The sequence below is a fragment of the Metopolophium dirhodum genome, chromosome 7 (genome assembly GCF_019925205.1).
Source record: "Metopolophium dirhodum isolate CAU chromosome 7, ASM1992520v1, whole genome shotgun sequence".
NCBI lineage: Eukaryota > Metazoa > Arthropoda > Insecta > Hemiptera > Aphididae > Metopolophium > Metopolophium dirhodum.
Genome location: NC_083566.1, coordinates 2,535,453 through 2,551,940, shown reverse-complemented (window position 1 = coordinate 2,551,940; position 16,488 = coordinate 2,535,453). Strand labels below are relative to the sequence as shown.

Sequence of the window (16,488 nt, the reverse complement as noted above, 5' to 3'; positions counted from 1 at the left end):
AATAACATATACACGATACACAGCATCCCCGTTACAGCTTATTAATTGCAATCGCCAATAATCTGTATGTCGAAACAAAATCATACAATTTAAGTTTTTTTTAGTAACATTATTGAGATCCACAACACCATATTTTCCATATTACATAGAAATATACATCATGTTTAGAAAATAATTTTTATCTCGTACATTTATTTATGGAGAATATTGAGAATATTTGTAAATGAATATCATATTAATTACTCAATAACAAATTTAAGTGTTTAAGACTGCATAAAAAAAAAATAATTAAAACAAACTATGAATTACCATGGAGTGAAAAATATATTATCAATCAAATTATACTCAATATGATAATAAGCATAATATAGACAAGAATACATCATAATATTTTAGCAAAATTGATAAATTACTTGGGTAATATAATTATTAATTAAACAAAAAAAATAAATAATACATTGAAATGTTGAATACATAATATAATAATATAACAGTGCTCATGCACTCGGCATAACTTTTAAACGGTTAAATGCTTCTTTTTCTAACCATTCTCTGTGGTCAGGGTGGGCTATATTTATCAAAGCATGTGCTCGTTGTCTCAAACTCTTCCCAAACAATGAGGCAACACCAAACTCAGTCACTACATAATGAGCATGTGCACTGGTAGTAACTACCGTAGCTCCTATAAAATAGTTAAAGGACATCAATGTTAATGTTAAGAATGTATGTGTACTCATCAAATAATTTACCTTCTTGAATTTTAGGCACAATTTTGCTGCTTGGCAAACCTCTAGCATCCTTAGTTTTGGGATTCACAGAACCTAGGGCAATGATAGGTTTACCCTTACCGTCAAAACCTTCAGCAGCTCCTCTAATGAAATCTACTTGACCACCATACCCTAAAATAGGTATTAATTTACAACTATTCATTATCATGTATTAGCTTATTTTCTAATAATGAACTTATATTTTATTTACCCGAGTATAATCTATATCCAATAGATCCAGACACAATTTGTCCAGTCAAGTCTACTTCAATGCAAGAATTAATTGCAGTCATTTTAGGTTGTTGAGATATTATATGTACATTATTGGTATATGATACTTGCCTCATACCTACAAATCATTTATAGAATTAGGTATATATATAGTTTTTAATTAATCAATTAAAAAACTCATTACATATTAATGGATTGTTATCAACAAAATCATACAACTTCTTGTTGCCCATTAAGAAACTTGTTACAATCAGTCCTTTATCAAATGTTTTATTATGATTGGTTATAACCCCTGACTTGACTAGATCAATAACACCAAGACTGAACATTTCTGAATGGATTCCTAAATCCTTGTGATCTTTAAGACAGGTAAGCGTGGCGTCTGGAATTGCACCAATGCCCATTTGTAATGTGGCACCATCTTCAACAAGGTTGTCAGCAATATGTTTGCCAATAGCTGTTTCAGTAGGATTTGGATCTTTGTGTTCATGAGCTGGTAATTCACGGTCACATCTGACAGCATAATCAATATGTGATTGATGAATGATGGCTTCCCCAAATGTGCGTGGTATACATTTATTAACTTGTGCTAAATTAAAATTTAAAAATGTCATAAAAATATACGAGTTAAAATTAAAAATTAATAATTGACTTACCAATTATTATTTTAGATTTTCCTAAAGCTGAACGAATGCAATCCACACTTGTGCCAAGACTGCAAAAACCATGATGATCAGGAGGTGATACCTGAAATAAATAATCAAATTAACTTGTTTCATTAGAAAAGTTAAACAATAAGCATATATGGATTAAAAATATACCATTTAAAATATATACACTTTTTTATAGAATTTTTAACTTATATAATAATATAATCGTTTAAAAAAAAACTGATTATTTTATAGTGAATGAATATAATATGATATTAAAAACTTCTCAACAAATTGATATTTGGTACTTTAATATAGAACTAAAATAAATTCTTGATTTTACCTATAACATATTACATGATTGATAAAATATATCATAAAATATACAATTGCATGTATAAATCAATCTATAAATGAAATTGAATGTTAATTTACAATAAATAAAGTACATACAAAAAAGATAAACTTTAATTTAAAATTAATTATTTGCATTTTACTTGAACTAATAAAAAAACAAAATACAATATGTAGATTGTAGGTACCTACTATTCAATTGATTAACTTTAATTTATACTATAGTCATATTTAAAGAGAAAAATAATTGTTCTTCAAAAGTATTTTTAAGCTCTTCTACATAATACAAATATAGACGGTACATGAAAATGATTAATTTTGATTCATACTAGGAATAAAATTATTTTACATTTATTGACTTGAAATTTCAAAAATCAATACAGCTATATACCGCCTTAGAAATAACATTTTACATTTTGATTTACAATCATGGTTTTTCACTAGAATTTTTCTGTACATTAAAAAGGATATAAATCAAAAATTAATTATTTATAGGGCGGAATAATAAGATGTGTTATACTCATAATAATATAATATATTCTATCCAGCGAGAGAACATGACAGGGTCTGTTAAAAATCTGTTTGTATGCACATCCCCATGCAACACCCTATAATATTAGAACCAGTCTCAATAGCAGAGTGTTGAGTGGGAATGTGCAGAATTGTCATGTTGTCTCGTTGGACATAGTATAGAGCAAATAAAGTAAAAATCACTATCTGAACTCAACAGGTTGTTATTAAATGTTATAATTAAAAATTGTAATCTATTATTTAAATAATTAAAAACAACATTAACATGATTTATGTTTATAAAAAGTTGATTAAAAAAAATTGATATATTTTACTATAATAATTAACTTTCTTAAGTCTTGAGATTAAAAATTGTTTATGTTTATTTTTTAATGAAAACAACATTTATCAATATTCATAAGTCCAATGTTCAGATTTAAAAACTTTCTCACATTAAATATCAAATTAAATATAAAGAAATATGTAAATAAAATATAATAGTTTATACCTGTCCTGATGCTAAAATTAATAAGATAAGTCAATAAGTGGTTACTATACTATTCTGTGACTATACATAGACTAAATATTTTATTACACTATAAGTTATTACTTCATCTCTATTACAAAGGTTATCTTTTTTTTATTCTTAGATAACTTTTACCTAATCTGACCATTAGTCATCAAATTATTTAATAATATAACTCATATAACTATATAGTAAATATTAGAACGATAAACTTATTTGTTTTTAATAAAAAATGGCCTTAGATGCCGCGGACAGTTTTTTTAATAGTATTTATTTTAATAATAAATCCTTATTTCACGGAAATAATAATAAGGATATTTTTACTTATACAATTTGAAAAACAACAGCTATTTATAATAAATAATTGAAGTATATTTAAACCAAGAAACAACTTTTAACTTATCAAGATAATTTATGTAAATGTAAATAATATTTACTATAACCATCATAAACAAAAAAATAATCTTCCTACAAAATTGTTTGTTAAATTATACTCAAATTAAAATACAAGAATTATTATGTAAATATAAACAGGTTATGACTCTAAACTTCAAATAAAAATTAATTAAGTTCCTATAGCTACACAAATAATAAATATTAACTATAACTAACTAAGACTATTGTTATTATTTGTATATCTTATTAAAGTTATTATTAAATGACGATGAATGGTTATGGTCAAAATGCATAACGAACAGCACTATGGCCTTTGAACAAAAATTAGTCTTATTTTCTTACCGAGATAATTGATACATCTACTGGTATAACATTTCGTTCAAATACATAGGGTATATCATGTAAAAATATTGGTACAGCATCACCACGACCTTCATTTATACACTTTCTCATATTGGAACTAATAAAAAAAGCCATTGGTCTAAATATTCCTAAAAAAAAAAAATGGTTTTAAATGTATTTTGAATTGTAAAATTATATAAAATTCGCACACCTTCACATTCTGGGGATGAATATGGTGACTCAAATTCAGTATGAATGCTACATACGCGTATATTTTTTAATTGCTTTTGTTTTCCATGATCAGTCATACTACGGAGAATTTCAATTGGTGTAGTAGCAGCACCACTCACAAAAACTGTATTATCTGTAAGCAAAATACTTTATTAGAACTAAAATAACCAAAAGCATATAATTAATAAAATTTACATTTATGTTCTCATTTTTTATCTATTCTACAAACCAATTAGGTAATAATTAATAATTTAAGATAAAATATAAATACTCGCAATTGCAACTTTAAATAGCATCTACCAAATATTTGTTGAACCATACTGTATAATATCCACTCTAATACATTTTTCTAGTTTATAATTTCTATTTTTAATAAAAATTCTGAATACTATCTTTATAAGCTATCTTGAGAAAAGTACAGAGGAATTTATTTACTTTAAATCAATATTTCTCAAGTAGGTATCTATTTGTCAATTTTACCATAACTTATATTTTAATTTTATGCAAATTATAAAAAGTTAAAAATAGACTGTTAATCTATTAATTATTTACAAATTTTATATTCTTACCGATACATTTTGAGTACATTAGTTCTATTTTCTATTATCTTCATTAGATAAAAATACATATTTCCAGTTTCAATGTTGGTTTGTAAAATAATGTCGAATTAAAATGAATTTCAAATTTGCATAACACAATTTTATTACTTTAACCTTGACAATTTATACCTATATGAAACCGGACACAAAATTATTTCCAATTCAACATGAGAAGGAAAAATATTGCTTTGTAGTTTCGGAGACAAAAACATCTTGGATCTATTTGTATTAGTAGTAAATATGTACATGTGGATATGGTAGGTACTAGGTAGTAGTAGGTCAATCCGGCAATCGTTGCAATGGCTAAGTAAGTGACACGAGCTGTTTAATATGTTTTCAGACAGAATATTACCCATTGTCAGAATTTCAGAAACGTTTATGTATAGGGGCACACTTGTACCTAGCCGTAGAGTAATATAATTTAATAAATTATTGTCATAACGTGTCAACAATCGAATTTAATAATTATCATCAGGAGGACCTCAGACCAAAAAAATTGAAATTAAAACATAAGGGTTTGTGCGTTGGACAGCGCTACAAATAGGATGGTCTTTAACCATACCACTCTACCCCCAAACGAATCTTAACGAGCCGCCATCAAACAATATCTTAACAGTATAGGTATCTGTATACACATATTGTATACAATATTTTACTTATTACATTTTTCACGACAGGGTTATTACTTATTACTCTACATAAACTTATAAAATAATATCAGGGGACCAAAGACCAACCCCCCCCCCTCGGCCCTCTGAAAATGTTGCCTATTTGCGCACATCGGCGTCGGAGCAGACAATTGGCGAGAACCGAAAATACACTATTACCGGACTTTATGCACTGGACGGCTTCGTCGGCGGACACCCACTTCGGCTCGCGGTCCAATACTTGCGACACTTGGGGCGTGTACGTGAAATACGTCTTCGGGCCCACCCGGCCGGTCAGCGAGCTCCATATCTTGGCCCTGAGTCCGATCCTGTTCACGGCCGAAACCGACATTGCGGGTGGTGCGAGAGGACGAGTGAACGGAACGGCGGAGGGATGGCGAGAAGATAATGAAGACGATGAACCGCGGGTAAGGTTTTGCAATCTCTATTCGCGGACAAATATTTAATGATAAAAGACACGTCGGTGGGTCAGTGGGTGAAGACGACGACGGCGACGACGACGACGGCGGTCAGCTGTTGCGATCGAGCGGACGGTCGGCAGCGATGAGCGTCGACGAAAATACGAAAAATACGATGAACGTGATCGGCGATCCGGCGAATCAACGGTGGACGGGATTTACAGCCGGTTCGGACGACAGTACGACACGGCGCAATTAAACGGATAACGATTGTGCATTATCAACTCGTTTTTGCCACCACCACAGATTGTATCGGTTTTATATAATCCGTGCCACTACTAGCAATTTTATTACAATTTTATTCTGTGCTACTAGAGGCAAAAGCGCGCGCACTTAGACATAGGAGTGTACAACTGTACGCGCGCACCGTCTGACGACCGCGATTTTTAAGTATATTATTATCCAGATTATTCGTGACGGCGATCGACGGGGACGGGAAGTACTGACGACAACCGCGGACCGGGTGGACTTAGCTTGGACCAAGGGGACGCGGGACTGTAATCGTATACATATTATTATATTAATAATATTATTATGTCTAACGTGTTAATCGACTGTATTCAGTGGGATTGTGCAAAAGTGTTCGATTGGACGGTCGCGTCTGTGACGTCGGTCGGCGATCGCGATCGACGAAATCTAATAAGTAATAATTTATTTATTTATTTATCCGCGTCGAACAGGAAAAAAGTAAAAACCCACAGTCCGTAGTTATACGGAGGCGTTTAAGACGGCGACGGACGTGCATCACCTATGCCGCCGCCGACCAACTTCACCGAGGCTACCTTACAGATTAGAATCCCGGAAGTGAACGAGACTCTAAACAAATAAACATTCATTGTTATTACTGTTATCATTATTTCATTAACAACAACAACAAACACCTCGGCGAACCCGGCTGTAATCTGATCGATTTAGGTCAATCATGGCAATGTGTGCATTGGGGAATGCGTATTACAGTGCGGGTCGCGAAAACTGGCGGCTGTTCGCAGCGCTCTTCGGCGGCGTTTTTCTTTTTTCGGTACGGCTATAATCGTAATACATAGTTAGAACTTACAATAGTTAGATAGCCCTACTGAAAAAACGCCACTGGAGGGCGCTGCGAACAGCCGCCGGTTTACGTGACCCGGACTATACAGTCGTGTATTACCACAGAATATATAATTTCATATTATATTACGTTGTGTAAACGTTTCATGGTAAGTTAATAACACACACACACACACACGTCATGTATACTGTGAATAATAATAGAACGCCCGACGCGTATTAAAACCGATGTGTTGGAGTGGCTATCAATATTATCATAGTCACTATAGACACCTAATGTAATAAGCATAGACGACCATAATCATTGTATTTTAAATCATTATTATTTATTACCTACGGGCTACGGAGCATATTGTGCGTAACTTGGGCAATTTTTATTGAAACTTTATTTTATGTCGATATACCGTGTACTTAAAAATATTTGGTGGAATACACTTAATCAGTGGACACTGGAAACCATGACATAATAATATTATTATCTAAGCTAAATCTGTACGGTAGTATGTACAATTAAATGACATTATGGAAAAATCTTGACAAGACGATTTAATAAAAACATTCTATATTTTCCTATTACTTTATTTTTGCATAAAACGGAATTTATTTCCAAAGTCCATAAGCCATAACGTTATAAATATAATGTATAATATACGATATAGCTTATGTTATAATTTATAGTTCTTAGGTATATATATATATATATTTATTTTTAAATGTATCACACTGTGCGTCTGTATATTAATTATAGCTTATAAAAATAATAACTAAAGTCATACACACAAATATAACATAATAAAAAAGTACCTTGAATTGTACAAAAAATATATTAGATTAGTATATATACTAAATAGTATTATATTAATATTTTAATATAGTAATTCTATAACACTACGCTCAAAGCTCAAACAGTCAAACGCAACGATGAATAGTGAATAATAATACAAGATAAAGAGAACGTGTCGTGTCATATTATTGTTATCAGTGGAAGTTCACAGTTAAACAGTTATCACGAATAGGAAAACAGGCTTTCATTTTATATTATCATGATGTATTACGATGACATATCGCACATGGCAAATGGCAATAAATAAATACATTTTGATTAATTAAGTCATTTTTGTTTTCTATAGTTAATCTTTTAAAAATATTATATTTTTCAGTTTTAAAAAATAATTCTTACAAATCTAAAATGCCTTTTTGATAATATTTTTCAAATTAATTAACAAAATACCAAGGGGGGTAGTTGCCCCCCTCCCCCGTTTACGCCTATGCTACAGAGTACACTAGTACAGGAACAAAATAGATTAATTAATCTATAGGTATGTGGTACAGACGTTTATCGTTATATTATGTTTTTTATCCTATAAATCACGGGAGATGAAATTAATATATTTTCTAAGACTTGTGGACTGTGGTCGATAGTTTGTAGATCTATCGATCAGCAGTCTTGTGAAACTGTTAAAGTATTTCAGTATTTGAATATTTGTAATTTTTTTTGGATAGTTTACTTAATACTTTTTAAATACTTTTTGAAAAATGTATTTTAAAAAGGTACTTTCAAAATACTTTTTCTTTCTATTTTATTCCGGTAAATACCTTTTTTTTCTTTTTAACGTCGTTTTTCAACGAACAATATTTTTGTTTCATATTAAATTACAATTTTAAAAGTTGGTCTTAAAATAATATTTTATAATACCTACTTATTTTAAGATTTAATTAAACACGCAAATGACCCATCACGTCATTACCTATAGTTCACATAATGATATAATCATAATATAATCAGAATTTTTTTTTTTCAGTAAGGGATAAGGCTTTAACTACTTCGTTATTAGCCTGTGTTAACAATATTTAAATGAAGGTAGTAATATAGTATATACATTATGTAGTTAAAACAGTGAATAGTGATACAAAATTAGAACATCATACTGGGACGGCCTTGGAGAAAAATTCAGGCCAGGAAAATGTATTACCCAGGCCACATTTGTATGTTTACGTCATAGGCGTAAATATGTGGGTTGGGGGGGGCTGATCTTATGTAATACACCCACCATCTACCGACAATATTTTTTATAATTATTTATTTATCTAACCTTTTAGTTTTTATTATATGTTAGAGGAGTAGAGGACCACAAAAAAACAGTCCATAAATCAGCGTCAACATTTTAGTGTGACTGCCCGTAAATATTTCAAATGCCTAGATACGCTTATCTATATTGTGTATTCTCTTAAAAATATTTAAAAAAAAATTGAATTAACAATTTATTAAATGCAATACATACTATGCAGCTTGAAGCTTTTATAACAATTAATAATTTATACCATTAACGGCCGCGGCTTGTGCGTTTCTAAGCCGCAGCGGAAAACACTCTGCTGTTAGACCTTCGTTTTGGCGGACGAACGCCGAAGTAATAAAAACGCAAACTCCTAATTTAACATTGTTTTATACTGGTGACGGAAAACGCTGCGTTTTACACCATAATTTTATGAATACAACAATTTGACGAGGATATTTAATATTTTATCTATTTAATTTAACTACCTACCTACTCATAAATAATAAATATATTGTATATTTTATATGTAGGTAGGTACCGTAGGTACCTTATATTATGTTAATTTTATCATAGGTAAAGAAAAATGTTAAATTATTTCATATTTGATAAGTAGTATCAAAATATCTAAGTAAATATTTTAATTAGTTTAATTAGTAATTGGTGTTTATAATTTGAGTTGGTTACCTACTTTTAATTTATTGAAGTATTAAAAACAGTTTTGTAAATATAATAATCGTAGAAACCGCATTTGTAACTTGAAACTTGTAATGTTTGGCATAATGATAATTTATAAACCTACTCCTACGAACTGACTAGTGCAAATGATCGATCCATGAGTGTCTATTATTAATTTGTGCTATTCGATTGCGATTAATATATTTATATTATTGATACAATAATTATGGGATTTACCATTTTTTTTAAATATTGTATAGATATATGAGGCGGAATACGCTCGACGGATACGTCTTGTATAGCTTGGCCGTCGGAAAACGCCGTGTATAGCCCCGGTCTTACAGGAAAAACTCTCACTTCCTGTAGAATAGTTGGTTTTCGTCCATTTTTTTTAAATTTAAATAAGACAACATTTTTTAGATAGGATCAGTCTGATTTTTTAAATTATAATTATATGAGTAAAAATATGCATTTGAATAATGCGCAATATTTGTTATTCTTTTGTTATTTGTTATTATTTTTCAAACCCATCTTTCTAACACTATTAGTAAAATGAAAATTCGGGCTTTGATCCGACCAGTCTTTCAGATAAAATAAAATAGAGTGTAAAAAAATGTAGAGGGAGACCCACGCTTGTGTGCTCGAAGTAGTCACATTCGCACGGACGATCAGACCAAGCATATATAGGTACAAAATAATAATAATGCGTTAATGCGTCCCAAAATATATCAATCTTAAATACCTAAGGCCTAAGCAATTATAGTTATTAATAAAAATTAGTGAGTACTTAGTAGTACTTATTGTATTAAGCACGTTTGGTTAAATACATAATCACCTAGTGCTCAACGGTCACCACAAAATTCTTCGACAGTAGAAAACTCCAAGTCCAAAATAACTAGGTAGTAGGCCAGGTACCCTGGTAGCTACTACCTACTATATAATATTATAATATTAGGATTTTCCTCTTGTAATATTGCTTACAACTATCAATACTAGGAAGTATATTTATTTGGTATAAAGAAACACTAACTATCAAAAAAAAATAATGTCATGCATCCGTCAGGCCAATAGCAAGTTCCAATAGGTCAGGCCACCGGGAACTTACAGGTATCCCGGTGGACCAGGCCCCTGACATCATAGATAGTATACACTCTACAGTGTCCCAAAAGTCCCGTATCACCCTTAGTATCTTCGTGGAAAATCGATATATTTAAATGTCGTTTTGTATTAAGTATGGAAATTCTGATTGAATAGCATAATATTCGATTTTTTTTTCAAAAATTACCAAACATTTTTTTTAGGAAAATAAGTTTTTCAAATTTCCAAGATAGCCATTTTGTTCATCGTATTTTTTAAAAGAGTTTAAAAAAAATATTGAAATTTAATGAATATCTAAGTTAGAGCTAATCATTATTTTGAATTTCTAAAAATAATAGTTATATGTAATTTTTAAATGTTTAACAAAATAGGTACAAAACAAAAAGTTATTGCTTAATACGACTATACGTACGACACTAATAAGTAATAGCTATAAAGAAAGACCACAAGTGAATAATTTTAATTTTAATTTACAAAACTGATTTATGCATGAATATTATTACTGTAAATAACATAAATGACTTTAAGATAAATATACCAGGGCGCCACGGCTATTTGTGCCATTTCGTAATTGTTTAGGTTCACTTCATGATAATTAAAATACTTAAAAATAGGTAACCAGTTTCATTGTTTACTGCTAGTAAACGATTAGGCTCGGGACACACTATGCGTTTTTGCCGCATGCGTTTACGGCGATTGCGGTGACACCGCAACGCACACAATGACCATATTTCACGTTATCACCGCATGGCGCTATATTTTTAAATTGGATTTTGGTTCATTTTTGCAAAAGCATCGACGCAGTTAAGACGATCTTTAATAATGTCCGACAGTACACTTTTAAAAGTTTTTTGTGCAGCTGAAGCAGTTGGAGATTTGGATGAACCTACCACATCAGGAAGACAGTTTTGGGAAATCCATTAAACTCTTAACGAGAAAAAAATGACGAATTTTCATATTTTTATGAGAGTATACGTCGTTACCCTGACAAGTTTTTTGAATACTATCGTATGTCCATTACATCGTTCGACAAGCTACTAAGTACAGAGCGCCCACATATAAGTAAACAGATCACCAAATTTCGTAAACCTGTAAGTGCTGAAACAAGGCTTACTGTAACACTGAGGTAAATTAAAATATTATTAAATATCTTAGGGCCGTTCTTACAATGTCCGGTTAAAGTTAATCGACACTTAACCGGCCGAATTCTGCCGGTAATAAAATCTGTTATCAGTCGGTTAGCGTTAACCGACACTTTACCGGACATTGTAAGAACGGCCCTTACTGTATAATCAAATATAAGAAAATTAACCGACCAAATCTAACTAATTGTACGAAATAGTTAACGTACATTACGTGGAGTGATGAATGTATTGGTTTTAGAGTTTGTGTGTTTTTTTATTTATTTTTTTTTGTGTCTGTGTCACGATTAGTATCAGTTAACGAAATAATGCTTAGATTTTCAACTTAAATATCTTGTTCGATGGGAAAGTGAATCTAGTTGGTACTTTTGTGAGGTCAAAATTTAAAATTTAAGCGCTCGGAAAACAAAATAAAAATTAAGGGAAAACAGAATTTTTTACGCTAAAATGATTTTGGATTTTGGTGTGACTCTAAAACAAATGATCGTAAATACATGAAATTTTCACTAAATATTTATATTAGCCTTTTCTATACAATATAGAATATCATAGAAATATCAAAATATTTTGACTTGTTTTGAGCTGTTTACGGATATACTCAGTTTCCAACTTTTTTTTTCTATAAATGTCCATACATTTTTATTTGTTGGGTAAAATAAGCTTGAACATTTAACAGAATTCTCCTACTATATTGTTACAATGGCATTTTAAAAATATTAAAAATCCCTAGTAACAGATTTTTTATAAGCATTTAAAGTTCAAATCTTGACAAAATACGGAAAAAACCACGATAATTATCTAATTAATAATTATTTTAAGTTAAGAATTTACAACAATTTTTTTTTTAATTTTAAGATTTTAAAATATACAAGATTCTTATAAGTTTGTCTACTATTATAAAAAAAAAAAAAATGTCTATAAGAAATTCAAATAAAATTTTTATGAGCGTTTGAAGTTCAAATTTTTACAACATTGGATATTCACTCGATTTTTCTTTTAGTGATTTTCTTATTTTGTTATAATTCATAAACGAATAACTGTAGATACATGAAAATTTCACTGGATATTTATATTCTCATTTTCTATACACCATTACAATTTGAAAATAATTTGACTCCTTTTGAGCTATTAACGGAAATTTCAAGATTAAATTTTTTATGTTTTTTTTCTATAAATATCAATAACATTTTATTTGTTGGGCCAAAAACCGTGAAATTTTAATACATGACTCCTGATATATTGTGACAATAGCAGTTGAAAAATATAAAAAATACATTGACATAACTTTTTTTTATAAGCATTTAAAGTTCAAATTTTGAAAAATTAAGATCAAATTAAAAATAAAAATGTTATAGCTAAGGATTGAAAATTTCAAAATAGGGTTCTACGTAAATAGTTAATTCTGTAACCAAAAAATCTGAAAATATACATAAACACATTTTTTTTATAGTTATTTTAATTTCAATTTTGGACCTAATTACATATTGAATAACCAAGAAAAACGATTTTAGTTATTTTGTTGTAATTTTATAATATTAATTAATAATAAATAATAACTATATAAGGTGCTATTATATCATTGAATTCAAATTTAACACCATCCATTACAGTGATCCACTTGTAACCTACTGTACAGCAGAGCGACATCCACTCACCATGCTGTAAAAACGCATAGTGTGTCCCGACTCCCGAGCCTAAGACACAGCTATTGTTATTTCTATTAAAATTAAAACTTTATAGTCTGTTAATCTAGGTATTGTGTTTTGTCAGATTGAAATAAAAAACAATCTTCTCCGTGCAAGTCACGGTGTCCGGAGAACAAGTGCCGCCATCCCCCACCCGGGCATGGAGATACCTACGGGTGCCCAATCAAAAATTCTGCCTAACAACCCACAAACAAACCACTACAGCTAATGGCCATAGCTGCCGAAGCTTTATCAATAAAAAAAAAAAAAAAACAATCCGATTCTGATTGTTTTGACCATCTGAAATTATTGAACCAATTGTTTAGTTAAAATATTTTAAGTATGATAATATAATTTTAAGTTAACATTTGAGAATCAGGGGCGTAATTAGGGTGGATAGGGGGATGGATCCCCCCCCAAAACTTTTTTTTACCATTAACATTTTGATCAAAGTATTGATAATGACCATTCAAGTTTGCTAAAAACGTATATCCCCCCACCCAAAAAAAAACCAAATTCCTAATTACGCCGCTGTTGAGAATTAGTGATAAACGTACAAACATTTTAATGTACTACAAAAAACTACTTATTATGAATCATGAGTCATGACGTATTTTGAATACTTTTAAAATGTATTATTGTTTATATTTATATTCAAATACTTTTGAAAGACAGTATTCGAATACGTATTCTGAATACCTACCATTGGAAAAGTATCCTTAACACGACGGTCGATTAGTGATCGCCAGTTTACATTTTAGTGTATAGAGTACCACTTAATTGCAGGATGGGGTCGCGAAATTCCTCCCTTTTTTAAAATATATTAACTATGCATACCACTTCTAATAAGTAATTATATCCCAATCAATAAGACATTTAAATATTCAAATACACACATTTTTTCACACTTTGGAATCCCCCTTCTAATTTTTCCTAAATCTAGCACTGCCTTTTACAGTTCTATCTAACCCAATTCAAACTTCTATATTCTATTATTCTGCAATCTGTATTTCCGTGATTGTAGAACACAGATTTGTATACAGTGTACAAGTATACTACAACATAACTAAACTATTTTATAGAACTACGTCCTAAAATCTAGGGGGGGGGGGGTTCAAAAAATTAAAAAATTAACCTCCGTTCGGCCGTTCCTGTAGTCATAATCGTGATTTCAAGATAATAATGTGTTCACAAATCACGGATAATAATAGTCACGAATAATGCGATTATTGCAATAACAGTAACGCTGACAATACCTACGTCAACATAATATTATTCAACAAGAGAAACCTAAAATAAATATAAACTTCTATAAAGTAATAATTTGAGGAAAAAAATATTCTAATATTGTAATATTATGTTAACAGTATTGTTAAGAATACCTTTTAAATGTGGATTATTTGGAGGGGCAAATTGATACTTTTTCCCCCACAAACATTCCCGGGGGGGGGGCAAGAGCCCCCCCCCACAATTACGCCACTGACTATGTCTCTAGAAGTCTGTGCTGTACTGCTGTAGAAGCAGTAGAACTGAATATTATTCAATATTGTGTATAATATTATATTGATATGAAATAAGTAATAAGAAACATAATCGCACGACTATTATAGGTTCCCGGTACAATAGTGACGCAATCATCAAACTGCCACGACCACGGGCATTAAAATTAAACATGTGTCATCTACAACTCATCTGCGACCACCATCAGTAGGGACCAATATGGCAGTATGTACTATGTACCACTGAACGACGTCAAGCTGTAGAACCCACGGACACTGGACAGACTTCTATACAATAAACCTTAGATCAGTTAGCCACTTGGCCATGGTAATATGGTAAAATATGCTATATCGTACAATATACTATATTATACGTCCGTGACCAATGACCACGAAACAAAATTCTAAATTTTAATCAAAGATTAAAGCCACGGCTTTAGACAGTAGATACTATATTAGCCGTCTAAAGCCGTGGTCTACGCTTATACTAAAATACTAAATGATTGTTCACTCTACCTACACTCAAATATTATAGATTAGAATACGAGAAGCTCTGTAGAAACCAGCTGCTGGCGTCATAGCGCTCCAAAATGTATGTGATTGCCTATTCAGCCCCTTTCTCCTTATCACTTTTATGTACTCGTTAAATAATACAAATAATTTGGCGCCATATTTTACCTATATTGTATTATATTATACACCTAATTATCAATTTAACATATTATTATATCATAAATAGATAAAAATATTGTTCATACATATTTTATAATGTTTTCATACCTAAGTTCTATTCCTTTTATTATTTTGTATTTGTACATTGTACATAATATCATGGCTTGTAATGATGGTGTACACTGTTGCAAATATTTAGTAGGTACCTACATTTTTTATATTGTTTTAATAATATTTTGTATTAATCTTTATGTCACACATTTCTCACTGTACATAGTTTTTAGTTAGTATAATCAATATTTTGTGATAATTATATAATTATTTTTTCACAACTATCGATATCATTAAAATGTTTAAAACATAAGACCCGTATAACCGTGTAGAACTGTATCAAATTATTGTCAAAACAATAAGCTAACCATCAAGCATTACTCTATGAAATAAACCTTGTTTTAGTAATCCAGTGTCCATAATCCATACAGCCATACACTTGATACAGGTAAATGGTAATGATGTATTGCACGTTTTATTATAAACTATGTATATATTTTTATATTTTAACACTAATAACACTATAATATTAAGTACCTAAAGGCTAATGGACTATTGGACTTAATTTAAAAATTAGAAAAAAGCTAAGTAATAACTAAGTAGTTCTTTTGTACTAATAAAGTAATAACTTATCAGTTAATAGTTATCAGTGTCTAAAAAAGAAAAATTAAGGGGCTTATATAGGCAACCTACTATAATATGGAGCGCTACAGTGTCCCCTAGCAAATCTAAGAGCTTCCCGTATTCTAATCTATAGTATTTGCTACACTGAAACCCAAACAGTTTGCTGACCTGTAATCGTTATCACTCCACTTTTTGTTGATTAATTA

At 30.4% G+C, this 16,488-nt stretch overlaps 1 protein-coding gene across 1 annotated transcript; it reads right to left on the bottom strand.

The window, feature by feature from the left end:
- Positions 1–305: 305 nt before the first annotated feature.
- On the bottom strand, positions 306–6,474 carry LOC132948412 (4-hydroxybutyrate coenzyme A transferase). Its single transcript, XM_061018853.1, has 8 exons — positions 5,434–6,474; positions 3,988–4,140; positions 3,777–3,925; positions 1,655–1,745; positions 1,183–1,587; positions 979–1,116; positions 750–899; positions 306–682 (listed from the first exon to the last, which is right to left on the bottom strand). Exons 1-8 carry the CDS (start codon positions 5,603–5,605, stop codon positions 498–500), a joined length of 1,443 nt encoding a protein of 480 aa, XP_060874836.1. The 5' UTR covers positions 5,606–6,474; the 3' UTR covers positions 306–497.
- Positions 6,475–16,488: the final 10,014 nt, after the last annotated feature.

Bases quoted from the DNA above. Each gene is read 5' to 3' on its own strand.
- LOC132948412 (XM_061018853.1), bottom strand. From the start codon at position 5,605: ATGTCGGTTTCGGCCGTGAACAGGATCGGACTCAGGGCCAAGATATGG. The intron at 3,926-3,987 runs GTGTGCGAATTT...TTTTTTTTTTAG, and splicing joins TTCATCCCCAGAATGTGAAG to GAATATTTAGACCAATGGCT. The intron at 1,746-3,776 runs GTAAGAAAATAA...TATTTATTTCAG, and splicing joins TAGATGTATCAATTATCTCG to GTATCACCTCCTGATCATCA.